Below are 21,705 nucleotides of genomic sequence, written 5' to 3'. Positions count from 1 at the left end.
TATGGCCATGAGCATCCAGACATATTAAATATAATATCTGTCAAATTGTATGAAATGTCTATATTTCCCATTTACATTAAATTCAATCTCCATGTCATTTAAACAAAATACAAAAATCCACCAGTTGCGCAGAACATTAAACAAATTCAATAAGCATATGTGAATTAATCATAAACATATATAATTCATACCAAGGTCTAGACATAAAATCCATCAGAGTGCAAAAGGTTCAACAAGTATTATAAAACAGTGCTTCAAGTCAAGTGTGAATTATGCAAAATAAGTAAATGTTAATATTAATATAATCAATCGTTCCCTTTTAACAAGATCAATTGTTCTTTTACTTCGGTATAATCACTTGTTTCCTTTTAAGTTAATCAATGCTTTAGCCTATAAGTACATGTAATTCATGTTCGCTTTCAAGTGGTCAATTGTTCTCATTTAGGTTTATCAATGATGTTCTCTTTCATTTGACAAAGTGCTGGTTGAGTTTTAAGTTAAAATGTTCTCTTTTATGCCAATCGATTGTTTTTTCTCTTTTGATATAAGTAATTTTCGTTTTCTTTAATACAACGCTTCCTTCTGCCGCGCCGTAGCTCAGTGTTTGCACGAAGTCTGTCACAAACAGTTATGTAATAGTTTGTTTTCTCTGTGTTTGCTACAAACCAACTCAGAGATGTTGAACTAAGTTCCTTCAGTCTATACCGTCCTTTAGGCACAACCATCTTATTAGTTGATTACATGCCAAAATTATACGTTGAATAAAACCCAAACTTACTGAAAATCGCGAAATTTGATGAAACAATACTGATTATTGATTTCTTCGCCCTTGCTGGTCTCAACTAGAAGCTGGTTCAGTTTTCCGTGCAGTTTTCTTGAAACAGCGTCAGCAGTTTTCAAGATGTTCGGGTAAGATTTTAAAAGTTGTTGGACGCCAAGGGGCTATAAAGACACAATTAAATCATTTAGAATTACAACGGTTTGAAAAATGTCTGAATCCCGTCTGAATTTTTACTCGCATAACATTTCTGACAAACTGATTTCGAGGCAGCAACATTCTAGCGAAATTATCAAAATATTTAAGAAACGTGTACATTTCATGTTGATTTCAAGGCTGTATAAACTTAGATCTTGACAGATTGTCTCAAAACACGAGTCAAAAAGGAAAACATTTGGTTAATCGATCTGCAAATACAAGTCTCGATTTCCTACACTAGCTTAATGCTGTAAAGCTTGCGACATTAGCGCGATGCAAGGTTTTCTCTCAAGCGCCAGCTATCACGAATTAAGATATTGTTAATCTAACTTTGCAATCTGTTGCAGAGTGGAAAAATTATCGAGCTAAATGACTGATCCCGAAGCGACATCGGGAAATTCCGGAGTTTCCCGAGCAACCAGTCCCTCTTTAATCCAGCGTCGCGTCAGGACACAGGGATATGGTCAAACGATCGATTATCACATTCCTGTATCTTGTTTTCTGGAAGGGTTACATCACCTGTCATGAAAAAACAGCATAAACCCGATTTATATTTGAGGTGAAGATAACTTCCCTGGCATGAATTTCGTGACACGCGTGTTTGACATTTGATGGACAGGAAATGCACGTGAAATTGATTACCGTTTACACAGCCGATTAATCTTCCCCTTATGTGCCCCGTTATTGTGTAAGCTTCTTTTTACTAGTGACATTTATCCACTTCGTGCTAACTACTTTGTTTAACACTATTCTATTAAAACCAAAAAATAAATATATAATAAAATATATGCATGTTGTACCTGAATGAGTGGCGGGTGTCTCTGGACGTGAAGGGCACACTTACACCCTTTACGCAACCAAATCATTGATCCATTCGAATAAATTTCGCCACTATTGTATGATAGTTTTGGCAGACAGACGAGACTGATTATTCTCTGACCTTTGAATATGCATAAGAACAATACTTATAAAACCTGCTCATTTCCTGTGCTTGTGAATGATAAAATCAACTTTAATACGTTCAGTTGAAACTCTTTGTAAATCCGGTAAAGGCTGTTAAAAATATTAATCGCAATGAGGACTCAATTACAAGTACGCGTGTTTAATCACTCTGTTTTAAAAATGATTTCCCGACACTTTAAGAAGTTGAATGTAAAATCAGAAGCACAGGCACACAGACGCTTCCCTTGGAATATTGAAATTTATCACATCCCAGACTCCGAAACTACGTTTTGTGATGTATGTAAACAATTCATCAACATACCGAGTCCGTTCGACCTGTGCCGTCTAAATCCCCCCGCATTCCCCAGTACCTCTGAAGAAACATGTCTTTAAACGTCTATTAAAATTCTGATAAATTTCCTTGCAGATATGTTTTAAAATTTACACAACGTCACAGCTTTTTTTATATAGTTTTATGGCATGTAAAGATTTACATGGGCTGACAAAGTATTTGGAAATTTTGACACATGGCAGCCTTTATCAAGATTTGGGATAAACGTAAGGATAATAGTGACACTCCGTCTTACCGGTGAGTGAGTATGGTTTGACGCCGCCTTTGGCAGTATACCAGCAATATCACCAGAACTCTGCTACATGACATCACAAGAATCGGTCTAAATCTATTGAGCAAACTTCTGTTTGGGATGTATGAATCGTTGGCATAGTGCAACATCTTTGACTCAGATTCTTCTCAAAAAGTTATATAAGTTTATTTCTTCAGAATTCAGTAAATGCCCCCACTCTGTAAAAAAATAAGTAAATAAAAAACATTGCAGCTGTAAATCATGGTGAGAATGTCTTGGTCAAGCTTGCTAAGTTTAAAGAGGCTGCTATGCTCTGCTCCTTAAGGTGAAAGAAATAACGCTTATATTGTCTTAAAACAATTCATAAATGTCCGCTGCAGAGATCAGTAAACGTCTTTGCATGGTTTAAAAATAAACTTTTCATCTCTAAAATCAAAACTGTTTTATATCCAGTCGTCTAATATAGTGCTTGTTTCTTTATTGTCATACATGTAACGCATCCTTAAAAATTCGAAGGGCAGCATTAATGATTTTGAGAGCATGAATATTTGAAAGTTTGTATAATATTGTTTTACTCAAACAAACTATAAAAAGAGGTCGAAAGCGCTTAGTCATTACTTGTAGGAAAAGAACACGACTCATAACCTACATGAACGTGTTCTAAAAACTAATTCCTTGTTCTCAAATTTGTGAAATGGACAAATGCATCATCAACTCCTAAAACCGAAGCATGACTAATTTTTTCTCAAGCAAATAAAAACATCCAAAGTAAATAGACTGTCTGAATGAATAGGTGTAACAAGTCGTACAAGGAAAGAACACACGTGAAAACTGGAACTGACTGAAAACTTTGTTTTCTAGGTTGAAAACAACTACCACAGCACTGTAAACATAACTTTTAAAACACAACAACGATACTCGTTTTAAATTCTACACGACCATTGAATTACCATTTCCTGTTAGCTTCATCTTTACCTACCATTGTGTTTGCCTTCTTTTGCCGAACAGTTGACTGATTAATCATACAAGATTTATCAGTCAGAGATAGAAATTGAAAATAAAAACATTCCAATTCCATGTTAATAAATGCTCATGATGAATATAGAACAGGCTGTGTCTCCATCACTTAATTATGCAGGCCGTCGCCAGTAATATTACGTTTCATCGCGTCCTGGAGTATTATTTTAAAACATGGTTTGAGCAATCGATAAATTGATTAGGAACCGGCAACATGTGTTTCTATCATTGTCAGGGCCCTATGGACGAAAGCGGTGATTTTTACTTCTAGCTTGCATGCAAAATGGTATTAAAACGCAGATTTCGTAACGTTCCCATGGCAATGGTTGTAAAATGTAAAAAACATGTTTGCACTTGCCAGTATACTTACTCTTACTTACATTGCAGGCTCAACATAATTGAAATCACAAACTTTGCTCATTATTCGGGATTAAATATATGTAATTTTATCAGGTCAGAAGCAGATGAGAACTTGCTGAATAATTTGTCAAGTAGATCGAGTTCTTTAAGGCTGAACTGGCGGAAAACAATATAGATAAGCCAGTTTTAATCTCTCTCTAATCACATGCATGCACATGCAATCATATGTAGAGGGAGTATGTCAATCAACAGTGCATTTGAGATCATGATTGATTGAGTGATTGGGCACGTTTGCTTGGGGCTGCGTTGATACCACGTCCTGAAACAACTGTACATCATAATTTCTTCAAATAATTTGTCATGTTTTTTTTAAAATGTGCCTAGAGCAGCTGCTATTTGAGTCAGTGTTAAATAATACATAGATTTCTTGCACAGATATGTGAGTATTTATAAGTTTAAGTAAATGTTTCCTAAACGGATTCTCAAATGACGTGGGGTCGCTATTTTAGCATTTTTGTTCTTTGTTTGTTGTATTTTCTGTTTAACGCCGAATTCAGTAATATTTCAGTTATATTGCGATTTCATTCACTGCGTGTTTTCTTTTTTTCCAATATAAGAAATACGTTGATACATTTTGCGTAAGTAATGTTCTGCTTGCATGCGTTTGTAGACTGTCTTGAGTTTAAACTTCTTGGACTCTTTTATTTGATTTGTTTTTTGCTTATTCATCATTTGTTTGTCCCAGTGAAACACAGACCTGACAGCAACACAATTGTAAAATATTACAGTAGGGAGATACTATTTCAAAACGAAATTAGTATGGAACTTTATGGCGCACATTAACTCCTACCTACTCCTACCTCCTACTCCTACGTAAAATGATATATTTCTTCTAAAATATAAAGAAAATATATTGACAAAAGATATACATCACTGACGCTACATTTCATCTCAGAGTAGATCGAGGAAACGCTAAGCAAGAAACCAAAAAGCAGCCATATATGGTAATAGGCGGAGTCTATCAGAGTATCATATCATAATCCAGAGATTACTGGTGCAAGTTCTAATTCAGGCCAATTTGTTACAAAATACTGGCAAACGAACCAACTCCATGCTCAAGTTTAAGATAACGTGCCATCGGTATGATCTCATTATGCTAAAATAAACCTCAGTATTTAACGAGAGCCATCCTCTGACGCAGAAGTGATAAACCCACGAGTTGATCATGGAATTATAATTTCATATGCTTATAATTGCGCCAAAGAATGATAAAACGAGAGTAAAGAATGACAGTTCACCGATGCGCCATAAAAGTACTCCCCTTTTCTGATTGACATGGAGATTATTGATGTTGTATTGATCTGGTTCTGTGGTACGTCTCTCTGAGTTGAACTGCGGCCTCCTTCTGAGCGGAAGTATGATCTGATACTAATACCTGCGTGAAATACTGTTGTACAGTACTGCAAGATACTGACAGCCATCGTGTTCTACACTCGGCAACCTGTTGTATAACGAGTTTACTATTTGAGAGTGTTACTATATGTTTTCATTCTTGTAATTTAGAACACCATTATCAATATCTTACAGAACTTTTTCAAATTCATATGTTGTCAACTGTATACCCAATGTCTTGTGTTTCATTCTCACTGATGCTACATTACGCGCAATAAGTTAAGGAACATCCGGCACGATCGGACAGATAAATGTATTTCAGTGATATGGGACATCGTTCATAACATAGACTTCGTTGGCTTTTCTAAAATCCAAGTAAAATGTAAGATCCGATGTTCTGTACTTCTTTTGAGCAGTACATATCACCATTATTATGTAATATGTACATGCATTATTGTATGACGTCAGAATGACGTCAGTAAATGTGGTTGCAAATGAGTAGTTATTATTCAGTTGCGCGTAAAATGATATTTTTATAAGATGAAATCATGAGGTAATTCGATAAATGTAACTTTAACAGTCCATCAAGTCTAAACGAAAAATATTTTAAGATTTAAACACTAGTAAATGAGAGTACATGTATATTATATTGGACATGTATATTATCAGAGTCTATATATAACTCATTTTAGACACAACCGGTTACAAAGCAATATTGTTTTGCACATAATGCATACAAGTTTCACATTATTTCTTGTTTTGCATAAATCCATTAAAGGTGTTCATTCATTTCTAGTAAAAATATGTAACATACATTTATGATGCTTATATTTTCAATGATGTTAACGAAATCTCTCACCCGTTCAGCCATTATCCAAAATCCCATCTGATTCTTACTGTAATTTATGCTAAGGACTGGAATTGAATGGTAATGACAAGTGTGGTTCCCAATACAATACCGTAAACGCAGCGTCTCGTGAATGTATATACATGCTCATCTTCAGCTTAATACTTATGTTTAGATTTTTTTATTGCCCTGTCAAAGCGAAATCATACATCACGCGTAACGAGTTTAGTAAAGAGCTCCGAACATCGCTATCAAATCTCCTCAGTGTATAGATTGACCACAAATGTCCTCCTACTGCCCTCAGAGCAAAACCCCCACGACTTTTCTCACTTCGTCACATCGCCAAACCATAAGCCGACGCGATGGATCAGTTTATTTCCATTTTATGTCTGAATGGACAGAACTTTTCTTTCATGGGCGAAAAATAAACAGCCATAAAACTGTCCTTCGCCCCAACGGTTCCAGCGAACTCCACACACCGATGCTGCAAACTCCGCTACTCTGCCATTCATCTTGATCGGCGTCACCGGAAATCTTCGTCAAAACCCCATCAAAAGACAATTAAATTAATATCGAATTCATTGTGCGACATGGGGAGAAAGCTCGCTACATGTGTTAGGCGGTTTCAGGCTTTGGAAGGAAACTGGCGGTTGGATTTTATGTTGAGGTGGTTTGGTACAAGCTCTTCAGTTTTTCTCTTATTTTGCAACATTTGTAAGAAATCATGGCTGTTAATAGACCGGGGAGGCTCCCAGACTGGGAAATGTTGTTAGGAGGTCATCTACTGTTTGCACTGGTAAAAAAGTATAAAATGGTAAATCGTGCATTCCTTATATAACGACTTGCGATCAGATTACCGAAGGCGATTGTGATGAAGATAATTACTTAATGGTGTTGAATATATCAATTAATATTCTTGATGACGTCAATTCATGCATTATGATGATGATGATGATGATGATAATTAGTTAATGCTCCGATGATCATGGTACTTTGTGGTGATGATCAGGGGGCGCCAATGGTCATGGTATTGATGGTGATGATGATGATGATGATGATGATAATGATGATGACGACGGTGGCGAAGGAAGATACTGGCAACAATGCTGAAGAATTATGAAAATGATAACTTTGACAGGTATTATTAATCAGATTTAATTATCAATGATGATGCAGAAGATGATACTGGATATGAGGTAAACAGATTAGGAAAGGTATTAGTGGTGGTAGTAGAGGAAGAAGACGCCGATGTTAATGAAGAAGATGGACATTTTAACCCAATGGTGACTAAAACGACGACCTTGATGAAGAAAATGATAAATTTAACATGATGGTGCTCCCTCCTTACATACTGCAACATGTGAATCACAGTTTGTGTAGGTAATTCCCAAACTCATGTTTGTGAGAGACCTTTGAGGATCCAACGTTGATACTTTTCATTGTCACTGTCGCTAATAAAACACACTAAGGGATATAATTTACGTATTTTCCTAAAGTCCTTAACATTTGCACGCACCTATCTTGTATAATGTCACATCTTATCAATGATGTAAGTGATATACTAGCATCAGAAGCAAACACTTGAGAGTGTGGTGTTAACCTTATGATCCGGACATGCTACCGTTTGAACCCTTCCAGCCCTCATCCTGTAACCCTCAACACAGAATACTACCCCTCCAGGGGTACCCCGTTATATCATTTGTGTTACTGATAAAATTGGCTATGAGAGGTAGAGCGGAGAGGGGCGGTTTGGGAGGGGTACTGACAGGTTTCTGGAGATGGAGGGGAGTTGGGTTGGGAGGGTTGCTGACTGGGTTCTGGGGATGGAGGGGAGTCGGGTTGGGAGGGATGATGACCGGGTTTCGAAGATGGAGGGGAGTCGGTTTGGGAGGGATGCTGACAGGGTTCTGGGGATGGAGGGGCTGATGTGGTGGGTTCGCGATGTGGAAACGAGTGGGAGGTTTTAGTGAATGGAAGCAGGATGGGTGAAGAGTATAAGGTGGGCATGTCTAGATTGGAGAAGGTTTAAAAGTGAGGAGAGTTTAGTGTTCACATTGCTGCACATGTTTGTGAGGCCGGTAGGGGATGGAAGTTGTTCGGGTTCTGGGTGGAAGGTGGACAGGGTGGAAGGTTAAGACGAGTGGTATTTGGGGTGAGGTGGGAGAGGTGGTGGAGACAGGTTGGGTGCAAAGGTCGGGTCGGATGAGTGGGAGGTGGGATGGGTTTGGAAGTGGAGACGGGTGGAAAGAGAAGGGTGGGGCGTTAAGATGAGGGTTAGGTGGGAAGGGAAAGTTAAGATGAGAGAGAGGTGGGGTGGGTGTTGAGAGGGAGAGAGGTGTCAGAGGAGAGGACTGGACGAGGGAGGTGGGGTTGGGGAGGAGGTGGACAGGGGTGGGTGGCGGAGAGGGATATGACGTTAAGATGACAGAGAGGTGGAGGGGTGTGGGGAGGGAAAGGAATGGGCTGGGACGCTAAGGAGAGAGAGGGGTGGGGTGGGAGTGAAGAGGGAGGGGGTTTGGAGAGGTAAAGGTTGAGACGTTAAGATAGAGGTGGGGTATAGTTGGCGGAGGTGGAGAGGGTTGGGACGTTAAGATGAGAGAGAGGTGGATTGGGTGTAGTGACGTAGAGGGATGGGAGAGATGATGGTAGGACGTTAAGAAGAGAGAGAGGTAGGGTTGATGTGGAGATTGAGAGGGTGGGAGAGGAGAGGATTGGGGCGTTAAGAAAAACGGGCGGTGGGGTAGGTGTCGGGTGGAGAGGGGTGCAGGTGGCGGAGAGGGACGTTAAGTTGAGAGGGAGGTGGGATGGGTGTGGAGAGGGAGACGGGTAGGAGAGGATTGGAACGTTAAGAAGCGAGAAAGGTGGGGTGGGTGTGGGAAGGAGAGTGTAGGTGGCTGAGAGGGGTGGACGCTTAGGTGAGAGGAAGTGGGGTGGGTGTGGAGAGATAGAGGGGTGGGTGTGGTGGCGAAGAGGAGTAGGAGAGGAGAGGAGAGGGTTTGGCCGTTAAAAAGAGAGGGAGGTGGGGTGGGTGTGATTGGTAGGATACAGGCGGCGAAAAGCGTTGGACGTTAAAATGAGAGGGAGGTGGGGTGGGAGGGGTAGAGTGTTGGACGTTAAGAAGAACCGGGGGCTTGGAGGGAGACAAGAGGATGGGGCGTTCTAGAGCCGTAACAACGCCCAGGGTCGAGTGTGGTTGTGCATAGTGGAGGACATAGGACTTGAGCGGGTGTTCAGGCTTGTACAAGGGACGCAATATAGGCACAAAGGCACCCGCGTTATAACTCCTACGACCTTTCATGTGTATATTTAACTGTTGACATATCGCTCTTGAAACCCTGTTCATGAACGACATGAGAGCTACGTGTCATTGACACTCAACAAATATTGACCTGTTCTCCGACTAGTAAATAAACATCGTATTTTTCGCTCTTTAATCTACCGAGCCAAATTGCGAATCGCTGTTTATATACACCAGTCAATTCAAAGCACATCGGACAGTAACATAAGGAGAACCCTTCAAGTAAACCCGGAATCTGTTGATTAAAGATGAAGATAAATCTGGACTTATGTTCATAATTCGATGCTTGCAGCATTTGAAGTCTGTGTTACCGATACAATGTCGACACCGCGATCTTCCCACCTAACACATCAGATCAAGGATATATGAAATATTCACAATTACTGATAGGAATTACTTTGGTATAAGCTGCAAATAAATGATAATTGTATATCAAGTATTGATTTCATTGCTCTGAAAACACGAGAATCTTGGCCAGGTATTTTATTACACACCCTTTAGAAAGATATAAGGTCATGGCCCTTCTTTATTTGACCTTCTGATTACATTGGGTACATCTGGTCAGGCCAATAGTGTGCGACATAAGTGTGTAATGTTATCTGGGTGTATTATCACTTCAGTGATAAATCACAAGGAGAGGACGAATTGGTATTGGAATATAAGCTTTCAAAATGGTTATAACTAGATGAAGGCGACAGTTGAATATTATTGCTCTTTTATTGCAAATATATTGGAATTTGTAGGAATTGGTTTGCTTTCCGAACATAAAGATATGATCATTTGCTTTGAAGAAATGATATGTGGATTTTGAATGTATGGTTTGACTGGCGGTAACAAACCTTGCAAATAGTAACAACAGTTAATGTATTTTACGAGTCTGGATACGAGAAAGTATATTTAATCAAATTCTGTTTAAATAAATACATTTCATCCATAAGCCTTTAAACAGCGGAAACGCCTTGATTAAAATGTTGGATTTATTCACTTAGTCCTGTGAAGGTTTACAGTAGAGGTCTGCATTCACACTGCTCGGGGTTAATAGTTAATATATTTAGCTTCCTCTCTGTGTGTATGCTTTGTCAGAGCTGTGCCTCTGTGGCGAGACGGCAAAGAAGGCTTTACATTTTTAACTGTATTCAGCGGGAACATTTGTCTGTATGCTTGCGTAGGTGACAGTTTGACTGCAGTTACTATGTACTTAAGTAGGTAGCATTTGTATACAATCACTGTGTAGGTATCCATCATTTGTATATATTCACTATGTAGGTATGAGTCATTTGTATATATTCACTATGGATGTATCCATCATTTGTATATACATTTGTATTCCCTGTGGAGGTATCCATCATTAGTATATATTAACTGTGAAGGTATCCATCATTTGTATGTATTAAGTCTAGGTTATCCATCAATAGCTTGTACAGTGGAAGTTATGAAAACCGGCACATGTCTATTCCGGCAAGTTGTCAACACCGGCATGAAATCTCAGTCCGGCCCGTGGCATGTACATTTATCATCAGCTCTACAGACAGACATATTGTTTAAACCGGATTCTATCTTCAGTCCCGGTGAGTGCCAGTTTAGACAGCTTCCACTGTATATATTAACTGTGAAGGTATCCATCATTTATATATATTCACTGTGTAGGTTTACATCATTTGTATGTATTAAATGTGAAGGTATCCATCATTTGTATATATTAACTCTGAAGGTATCCATCATTTGTATATATTCACTGTGAAGGCAGCCATCATTATACTGTGAAGGATGCCAGCATTTGTATATATTAACTCCGAAGATATTCACCATTTGTATCTGTTAACTGTGAAGGTATCCATCATTTGTATGTATTCACTGTGTAGGTTTACATCATTTGTATATATTAATTGTGAAGGTATCCAGCATTTGTAAATATTCACTGTGAAGGCAGCCATCATTATACTGCGAAGGATGCCAGCATTTGTATATATTAACTCTGAAGATATTCACCATTTGTATCTGTTAACTGTGAAGGTATTCATCATTTGTATGTATTCACTGTGTAGGTTTACATCATTTGTATATATTAATTGTGAAGGTATCCAGCATTTGTATATATTTACTCTGAAGATATTCACCATTTGTATCTGTTAACTGTGAAGGTATTCACCATTTGTATCTGTTAACTGTGAAGGTATTCACCATTTGTATCTGTTAACTGTGAAGGTATTCATCATTTCTAAATATTCACAGTGTTTGATTTACATGATTTGTATATATTCATTGTGTATGAAATTCTTCAAAGGCATTTAGAAGTTGGTGAGGTAATACAAGACACTATTATGGATGACAACTTCTTTAATTCTTTTAACACAACGTTTCAAGGCTTCATTTTCCACCTGACTAAGCGGCAAGAATTAGCCTTGAAACGTTGTGTTAAAAGAATTAAAGAAGTTGTCATCCATAATAGTGTCTTGTATTATTCATTGTGTAGGTATTCACCACTTGTGTATATTCAATGTGTTGGTATCCATCATTAGTATACATTGACTGTAAAGGTATCCACCATTTGTATATTTTAACTGTGAAGGTATTCGTCATTTGTATTATTCATTCTGTAGGTATCCATCGTTTGTATCTATCCATTATGTAGGCATCCCTCATTTGTGTATATTAATTGTGAAGGTATCCGTCATTTGTATATATTCACTGTGAAGGTATTCATCGTTTGTGTACATTCACTGTGTAGGTATCCTAAGTAAGTCCTAAAACCTAAGTAACTCTTTCACCCAACACGCAGTTGTTAGGTGGGAAAACTAGTGGCCGATTGAATGAACACAGATTCAGGTTGTAGTGTACACAACGGGTACAAATATTCGCCTCACCATTCATACAACCGAGGTAATGACTACTTATTGAACCACAACTACAACGTGCACAAACACGGTTCAATCTTAATTACAAAAAGCGATTCAAACATGATTATGAACCACCACGTGTACAAATTTGAGCACAGACCAATTTTACAAACTCGGGTACAACCACACAACTGATTCAACAATTGTATACATCCACGAGTATAACCACCCTTACAGTCACATTTACGGACACGGGTAAGGCATCTTATCGCATTGTCGAAATTGTACAACTGCCTCGGAAATTTGTTCGGGGTTTGCAAAGGAATTGTTGCTTTTATTTACAACCATGCGGTAGATGCAGGTGTAGGTCCACGTTAAAACGATTGTAACATGTTATTCATGAGTACAACCCATTCACACACAGTTGAATATTCACGCAAGGGTAATTATGCAACTTTAATGTATACTTTAATTGCTAATAATTGTTATATAATAAATAATTAATTTTGAATTAATACGGGGGAGACTGCTCGGGGTAAAGCCATAACCCAAGCCTCACCGTTCGTGCATACTGTAAACGTCATGGTGTCAGATGTGACTTACGTAGAGAACTGACTACAGCTGACACAATCAGAAGTAATTGTAGGTAGTGATATTTCCGGATCCGGTGCCGGAGACAGACCGACATATTGATGAGACAATATTATGAGCAACCAGACACAGCCATTAGGCAGATAAGTAGTACTTCATGAGTAGCTGTAGAAACGAAATTTCCAGTCTTGAAAGGGCTATTTTTTAAAACTATTTTTCATGTACTGATGTCAAGGTCGTTTAGTTTGTTCGTCTATCTGTGTGTGTTTGATTACAGTGAACATCTACATTGTGTCCGTTCTTATGGGATCACCTTCATAGTGAAGTTAAGTGTGTCCAGTGGGCGGAAGATCATTAGGTCGAGCATATGCCCTGTAATACCCGGAGAGGTTGCAGGTAGTGTGTGTTGTTACTCAGCTGCTGCTCAGCAATCCGTGACTATTCGGGTAAGAGCTGATCTTCAGCAGCCCATGTTCGTCGTAAAAGGCAACAAACGGGCCCTGGTGGCCATGCTGGCTGACTTGAATTACAAATGTCATCGTATCCCAGTTGCTCAGATTCATGATGTTTATCACTGGATTGTCTAGAGCAGACTAGATTATTTACAGACCGCTGCCATATCGCTTGACTGCGGCGTAAAACTGTACTCACTCACTCCTCAGCATTAAAGATACAACATTGACAGGTGAACCTGAAGTTACCCAACTGGGATGACACTGAATATCTTATTCAGTATATGCAGTGTAAGAAGAAGCCGTTAGCACACAGTCAGCAAACACTTTGGCTGAGTATTTGACAGAAATTTGGAGCCGCAATTTGGCATCCATCCATCCATCCATCCATCCATCCATCCATCCATGATGCACCAAACGGCCCCGAAACACACCATCCATCATGTACCAAATGATCAAGACACATACCATCTATCCATCTTGCATCAAACGACTCTCCATACACCATCCGTCCGTCCACCCACCCATAATGTACCAAATGACCCAGATATACATCATCCGTCCATCTATCCATCCACCATGCCCCATTTGACCCTCCCACACTCCATCCGTCCATTCATACATCCATCTATTTGCATTAATTGACCCCCGACACACTATATCTCCTTCCACTCATATATCATGCACTAAATGGCCTCAACACACAATATCCATTCACTCATCCAGTCATCCATCCTTCCATCCTTCCATCCATCCATCATGCACCAATCGACCTCAACCCCTTACACCATTCGTCTATTTATCCATCCATCATGCGTCAAATGACCATCCACCCTATACATTCATACAGACATATCTCACCGACCCCCTTCAACCATCAGTGCTTGATTCAATCATGTTTGAAGTATATTTTGATATCTGTTCCTGATTACATGTCTGCTTCTTTGTCTGGCATTCAATCCCACCACCTTACATTCAGTCCATCCAGCTGTATTTAACTCCACAATCATCTCCTCGCATTGTGTTCTGTTATCAACAATATCCAAACACGACCTTATATCAACCCGCACATAATTCACTTTTCCTACAAATATGAAAAGGTCTAATGGAGCATAGCAACCCTTCAGAAGATAGAGCCACGTCTTAGTTATTGAAATAACCCTCATTAAGGATCCAATTCCTACACACCAGCCTCAAGACAGTCAAAACACACAATGATCATCCGCTAGGCCAATCGTGGTCAATTACTGGAAGAGATATCTCAACAACCGCTACACAGCTGATTTGTCAAGCTTGATGGCAATTGCAGGATAGAGACATATAATTGCATACAAAGCAAACAGAGCGATCGAGCCTCCTCCATCTCAATTGTCAAGGCAGAGATGACCTCTTACGGAAGGGACGTTGACGTCACCTGCCGTCTCATGCAACGTTTCATGCGGCGTTGATTGGTAGAAATTGGTAGAAATTGGTAGAAATAACTGTAAGTGTTTATCATCCCTAGAGAACAAATATCACTTAACAAAGCCCAGTGGTCTGCTGCCTCGAAGGGAAAATGGATATTTCTGTCTGGATGAATTCATCAATGGTTTGCATGGCGCTGAGTGGATTTACTATACAAATGGTTTCTTGTCTTAGACAATTATTGCGTTTAGGCAGCGAAAGGAAATAGCTTGGATGGAAATAAAGCGGCTGATTGCACAGATATGATTGATATCATAACGTTGCGAGCCTATTCTCGATGTTTGGCAAACACGAGTTGGATTGTATTAAATGACCTTTACGATAGCGAAATGAACTGTTCTGCATCCATTAGCAGGGTGTTGATACATTTGCTATCGGCCCTTGTCCAAGATTTCACGCAAATTTAACGTTCAAATGAAGAAATGAGAACGTGGTGTTTTGAAGTCATTAGTACCTGCAGGGCAGTATGTTTATATTTGCTGTTATAGGACTCGAATACCAACGGGGCTGTTCTGGTTGAAAGTTGAAATGTTGCGGCTACTTAAAGTGAAACATCATCCTTTAGTAAGAAGGGCAACCAAGGTACGTATATATTATATACGTGATAGAAATTGACATAGACACAAAAATGGGGTTTGAACGACTTGGTAGGCGCTAGTTCCGTCAGTTCCTCTTTAACAGTGATCGGAAAGGCGCACATGGCCTTTAAATGTTAGGGGAGTTTCAAATACATCGCGTATTGCACTACAGGTAAAAGCTGCACATTTTTATGATAATCCTCTAGTGATAATGGCGTCATTTTTGAGGTTGGTGTGTAAGTGAGTCGGTACTACTACTGGGTGCCTATTCTCGAAAGTGTCCCAGCTAAGACAGATCCTAACTAGTTAGGACAGGAGTTAGGACATCCTACTGTTAAGATAAGACCCATTCTCCAAACGATCTTATTCTTGTACTAAGTTGGGTAACAGATCCTAGCTGGGATAGCGAGCTCTTCAGTAGATGAGACAGAAAAAAAACCTTCATCAAGTTCACATAAATATTACCCTTAATTCATTGCATGAAAAACACATATGTAAGGGCAGCTACGATCTCGTTTACAAGACAAATGATAAGACTAGAAATCGAAGTTAAATGTTTGAAAGTGGTGAAATTCACCTTTTGATTTAGAAGAAATTGTAATTAATTATAGTCATAATAAAAATTCATACCTTGTATCCAGAAAAATAGAGTGAACATGTTCTCGAATAGATCTAAAATATTTTATCAGATCTAAGTATTGTTACATGTTAACGTATTCGATATTTTGATCATATCAAATTCATTTATTAAACTAGGACATAACATTTGTCGTCAGATTTTGAAAGTCTGCCAAAAAGAGAATTAAGACGTGCAAAATGTATTATCATTTGATTTTTTAATGATTATCATGACTTGAACTTTCATTATGCGTCACCTCACAAAGTGAAAATTCACTTAGGAAATAAACAGAAGTTACTTCCCTTATCAAGTTGGCTTTGATTTCCACTGAGATGGACTTAGGACAAGTCAGAACAGATTTGTCCTAAGTTAGGATGTACTAGTGTTAGGATACTTTTCGAGAATGAGGTAGGACACCTATCCTAGACCCTAGGATCAAAGTTAGGATATCCTAGGGCTAGGATCCTTTCGAGAATAGGGGCCCTGATACGGAACTAACTTCGGACATTTTGTATAGTGTCCATCATTTATTGACGTACTGACTTATAAACTGGGTGAGGATATATCTGAGTGAGCGAATTCAAGCAATATCAACGTTGGGGAACACCAGAAATTATCTTCATTGTTATTGTTCTCATGTGGAGAATTCAACCCAGGTCTTAGGCGTGACGAGCGAAACTTTAACTCCTAGGTTGCCGTATCGCCTCTGATGATAATGTGAAGAATCTAGGATCCACACGAATAATTCTGTGAATTATCTACTCCATACTGACATGTAAACATTGCCAACTATCCAGGGCTGTGACGTCACAACACTTATACCTACAACACTTAGACCTACAACACTTTTACCTACAATACTTATACCTACAACACTTAGACCTACAACACTTTTACCTACAATACTTATACCTACAATACTTATACCTACAACACTTTTACCTACAATACTTAGACCTACAACACTTTTACCTACAATACTTATACCTACAATACTTAGACCTACAACACTTTTACCTACAATACTTATACCTACAATACTTAGACCTACAACACTTAGACCTACAACACTTATGCCTACAACAATTCTACCTACAACACTTAGACCTACAACACTTAGACCTACAACACTTATGCCTACAACAATTAGACCTACAACACTTAGACCTACAACACTTATGCCTACAACACTTATGCCTACAACACTTAGACCTACAATACTTATGCCTACAACACTTATGCCTACAACACTTAGACCTACAACACTTAGACCTACAACACTTAGACCTACAACACTTAGACCTACAATACTTATGCCTACAACACTTATGCCTACAACACTTAGACCTACAACACTTAGACCTACAACACTTAGACCTACAATATCTATATCTACAACAATTATACCTACAACACTTACACCTACAACACTTATACCTACAACACTTATGCCTACAACACTTATACCTACATACTTATACCTAGAACATTTATACATACAACACTTAGACCTACAACACTTTTACCTACAATACTTACACCTACAACAATTATACCTACAACACTTATGCCTACAACACTTATGCCTACAATACTTATACTTACAACAATTATACCTACAACACTTATACCTAGAACAATTATACCTACAACACTTACACCTACAATACTTATGCCTACACCACTTATACCTTCAATACTTACACCTACAACACTTATACCTACAATACTTAGACCTACAATACTTAATATACCTACACCACTTATACCTACACCACTTATACCTATAACACTTATGCCTACAACACTTATACCTACAACACTTATACCTACAACACTTATACCTACAACACTTACACCTACACCACTTATACCTACAATACTTACACCTAGAACAATTATACCTACATCACTTATGCCTACAACACTTATGCCTACAACACTTACACCTACAATACTTATACATACAACACTTATACCTACAACACTTAGACCTACAATACATTTACCTACAATACTTAATGTACCTACAACACTTATACCTACAACACTTACACCTACACCACTTATACCTACAATACTTACACCTAGAACAATTATACCTACATCACTTATGCCTACAACACTTATGCCTACAACACTTACACCTACAATACTTATACATACAACACTTATACCTACAACACTTATACCTACAACACTTTTACCTACAATACTTAATATATCTACAACACTTATACTTACAACACTTTTACCTACAATACTTAATATACCTACAACACTTATACCTACAACACTTTTACCTACAATACTTAATATACCTACAACACTTATACCTACAATACTTATACCTACAGCACTTATACCTACAACACTGTCGGTCTTCTTCATGCATGAGAGATCATTTCGGCAAACATTTCAGAAATACATTTTTTAAAATATAAAGAGGAATGTGGTGGTTATATATCTTGCTTTAAGGATCCATTCCATTTGTTTAATGTTATTAAGTATGTCATACCAACATACCAATTAGATAAGGGTTTTAAGATGGCTACTGACAGAGGACTCTCGTTACCTTCTGAACAAACTTTGATAGATGTTTCACACATTGTACCAATCGAATCGGGGTTCAGCCTGACAAGCGGACGCTTTCCCCATTGGGCTATCCCACCCGACACCTTTAAGAAAAGTACCATAGAGCTTTAAGGTCCGTCTTGTCTGAGAATGCATTGTGGGATTTTACATTGCTCACCATACTGATTGTGCCTCAATGTTCTCCTTTAAGTGAGCTGTCTTGGTTCCGTTAGTTGTGAATGTTAACGCCTATACTATACTGGACAAAATAAATTAGGGATATTGGTATTTTTATGAATGATTTCTTTTCAGTGAGTCAGTGAATAAATAGATCATTATTCAAAATTTCAACATTTGCAAATATCCCTAACTATTTTTGCCCAGCATATATAGTAATGTAAGTTTAGAACTGACGTAAACAGATTGCGGTCATAAACATGAACGTAAGCATCGATTAACGCGCTGAGCAAACATTCGTAAAACGAATAAATCACTCTCTAAACATTGAAATCAATTCTTGTGAATAAAAATGATACATTATTTCACAGGATGTTGTTGAATAGTCCAAAGAAAAATAATTGCAGACATTAATACGAAATCGGTCGGCATGTCCAGCAAATAGTGCACGATCAGGTCTAAGTTAAGCTAATGAGGAAATTAGTCTACAGGTAGGCGTTACCTATTTATTGTGCGCTTGTAGAAACATACGCGTTTGGTCAACCAATCAAGACTCGGGATCTTTGGTAGTTCATCTGTGTGTACATGACTTTCTCCATTAACTGAGCAAGGCACACACAGATTGAATAAGGCTCTCCATTCATTGTGTTGTTACATTTAATATTTTTTGTAGTAAATGATTTAATTACCGAACAATCATCCAGCATCAATCAACACCCGCACCAGTCGACCTTCAGCCATACCATGTATCATCCAAGCAAAACCATCTACCCATTATGCACCAACTGACCCATCCACACAGTATCCTTCATACAAACAGATATGTGAATAAACCATCTAACCACCCACCATGCACCAAATGACTGTCTCACACACCACATCCATCCATCCATGCAACGTACAGAATGGCCATCCTCCCACCGTCCCATCTGTTTCAGTCTACATCCACCAACCACTATCTATCATTCGTTCACAACCAGCATCTATCGCCCATCCACCAACATAGTGAAATGAACCACTCATCTTCCTACCATCAGTCATCAACTCCTCGCCATGCACCTGTGAACCTACCACCTCACACCCCTCAAACTATCCATGAACAGTAATTCCTCCAGCCTCACAGTCCAAATGTCCATCCACTCACAATTTATCCATCCAAACTTCGAGCCATCCACTCACTATACACAAACCTAATTCATCCACCAACTTGCAACCATTCTTCAACCAACTGTCAATCCATCCACCAATAACCAATCGACACGCCGCCATTTATCCATCATGCAATTTTCCATAAATGCACCAACCAACCATCCGTTCCTGCAAATTCCATCCCATTATTAATACCTTCTCCACTTATATATGCTATTCGTCAGCTTTGTAGCAGCTTTGAAGCCTTTGACCTCTCTATCCTTCCAGGTCTGTTTAGATCTTGGGTACATCATGGTTGTAGCCTTCATTACATCAAGGACAGAGCTAGATCCAAGGACGCAGTGTTAGCACTACCACAACCACACGCATTCTTCTGGACAAGGGATGACGTCAAGACCAAAGGTTACAAAGGCTATAAGCTAAGGCGAAGGATGAAACGTGCTCTAAGGGCCAAAGCCTCAGTGTGAAAGGTTAGCCTTGCATGAAGCCTCGTCTATTTAGACATAACACCCCTCGTCTCTTCTTGTTACTCTGAACCCTTAACCTATGTGGGCTGCTGTTTAGCCTTAGACAGATAATGACAGCGGGACATTAAGAGACATCGTGATTATCGAAGCGAAGTTAGGGTCAGCGTTGGGGGTGGGCGTTTGGTGGGCCGAGGGGCGAGATGGAGAGGAATGTGGGGAGGGTAAAGGTTGGGGATGGGGATAGTGGTCTGGTAAGAAAAGCTGTATATTGGGGTGATGAGAGGATGATTGGCGGATAGATGGATAGGGTAGAAAGCAACACAGATAAGGAGTATGAGCGGATGGGCGGCAATGTATAGAGAATAAAGGTAAGGTTTTTTAGGCGAAGGGGTTGAATAACGGCATCGGGGTACATGCAAACAGGTAGGATAATTGTTTCTGTTTAATCAGTAGATGGGTAGGGGGTGGAATTAGAATGAAACATAGTGATGTAGGTAAATGTTCTATTGAGTAGGAGGACGCCACAGTAAATAGATGGGTAGATATAGGTACATATGCAATGGAGTGGTAGGTTTGTTAGGCAGGCATACAGACTGACAAATAGACAAATAGCTAAGTATGCGAGTGCCTGGGGAAGTAGGTAGACAGTTAGGTAGGTAGTTAGGTTGCGCTGATTAGATAGCTGGCTTAATGGGTAGAAGGAAGGTAGTCGACAAGAATACAGCATTTATCATGTTAATGATGTTCAGAAGACATTCAGGCGAAGTTAAGCAACGTTGATCATGGAGGGTAGTTGATGGTGTTTGACCAGTTTGGTTCCTTGGAATCTCCAGGACTTTGGTCTTTTTCCACACTGAAACACGTTACATTTGGCAAGACACTTTGCTCAGAAAATGTTCTCATACCCCAGCAGTGAATGGGTACCCGGTAGTGTGATATATCAATGCGTGACACATTTAACCATCTAGCGCTTGAAAGCTGCTCGTGATGTATACTCCCATTGAACAGCGTGCAAACTGATCGATTAATCCGTGTTATAATGTGTTAAAACATCCATTGTGGAAGTAGACTGCAATATTGTGAAAATCGCACATTTCAAGCCCCCGCAATCTTTTATCAGTTCTTCCCGTATGATAACTGTGAGAAACCATAACCTTTGTTCATAGCCCTACAACTGTTTAACTGTTAGCAGCAATCTCCAAGTCTCTGGCTTCCAGTCAACATCGCTGATGTAATTTGTTAACACTAATGTACATTTCAAGTTAAAAGTGATCAATGACATTGACTTGATTTAAAGCTCACTGTTGCTTCAGATCAGATTGAATGTTCCAAGATTGTCTTTGCTGCTATTCAAGATGTCAGTTTCAACTCTATTCAATTC

The 21,705-nt window shown here is 39.0% G+C and overlaps 1 protein-coding gene across 1 annotated transcript; it reads right to left on the bottom strand.

Moving 5' to 3' along the window:
* Window positions 1-7,123: 7,123 nt before the first annotated feature.
* Window positions 7,124-18,348, bottom strand: LOC137274515 (uncharacterized). Its single transcript, XM_067807741.1, has 5 exons — window positions 18,000-18,348; window positions 17,628-17,711; window positions 17,084-17,169; window positions 7,827-8,127; window positions 7,124-7,224 (listed from the first exon to the last, which is right to left on the bottom strand). Exons 1-5 carry the CDS (start codon window positions 18,346-18,348, stop codon window positions 7,124-7,126), a joined length of 921 nt encoding a protein of 306 aa, XP_067663842.1.
* Between the last annotated feature and the right edge of the window lie 3,357 nt (window positions 18,349-21,705).

This window comes from Haliotis asinina, chromosome 2 (assembly GCF_037392515.1).
Source record: "Haliotis asinina isolate JCU_RB_2024 chromosome 2, JCU_Hal_asi_v2, whole genome shotgun sequence".
Classification (NCBI taxonomy): Eukaryota; Metazoa; Mollusca; class Gastropoda; order Lepetellida; family Haliotidae; genus Haliotis; species Haliotis asinina.
This window is presented reverse-complemented; position numbering and strand designations above follow the sequence as displayed.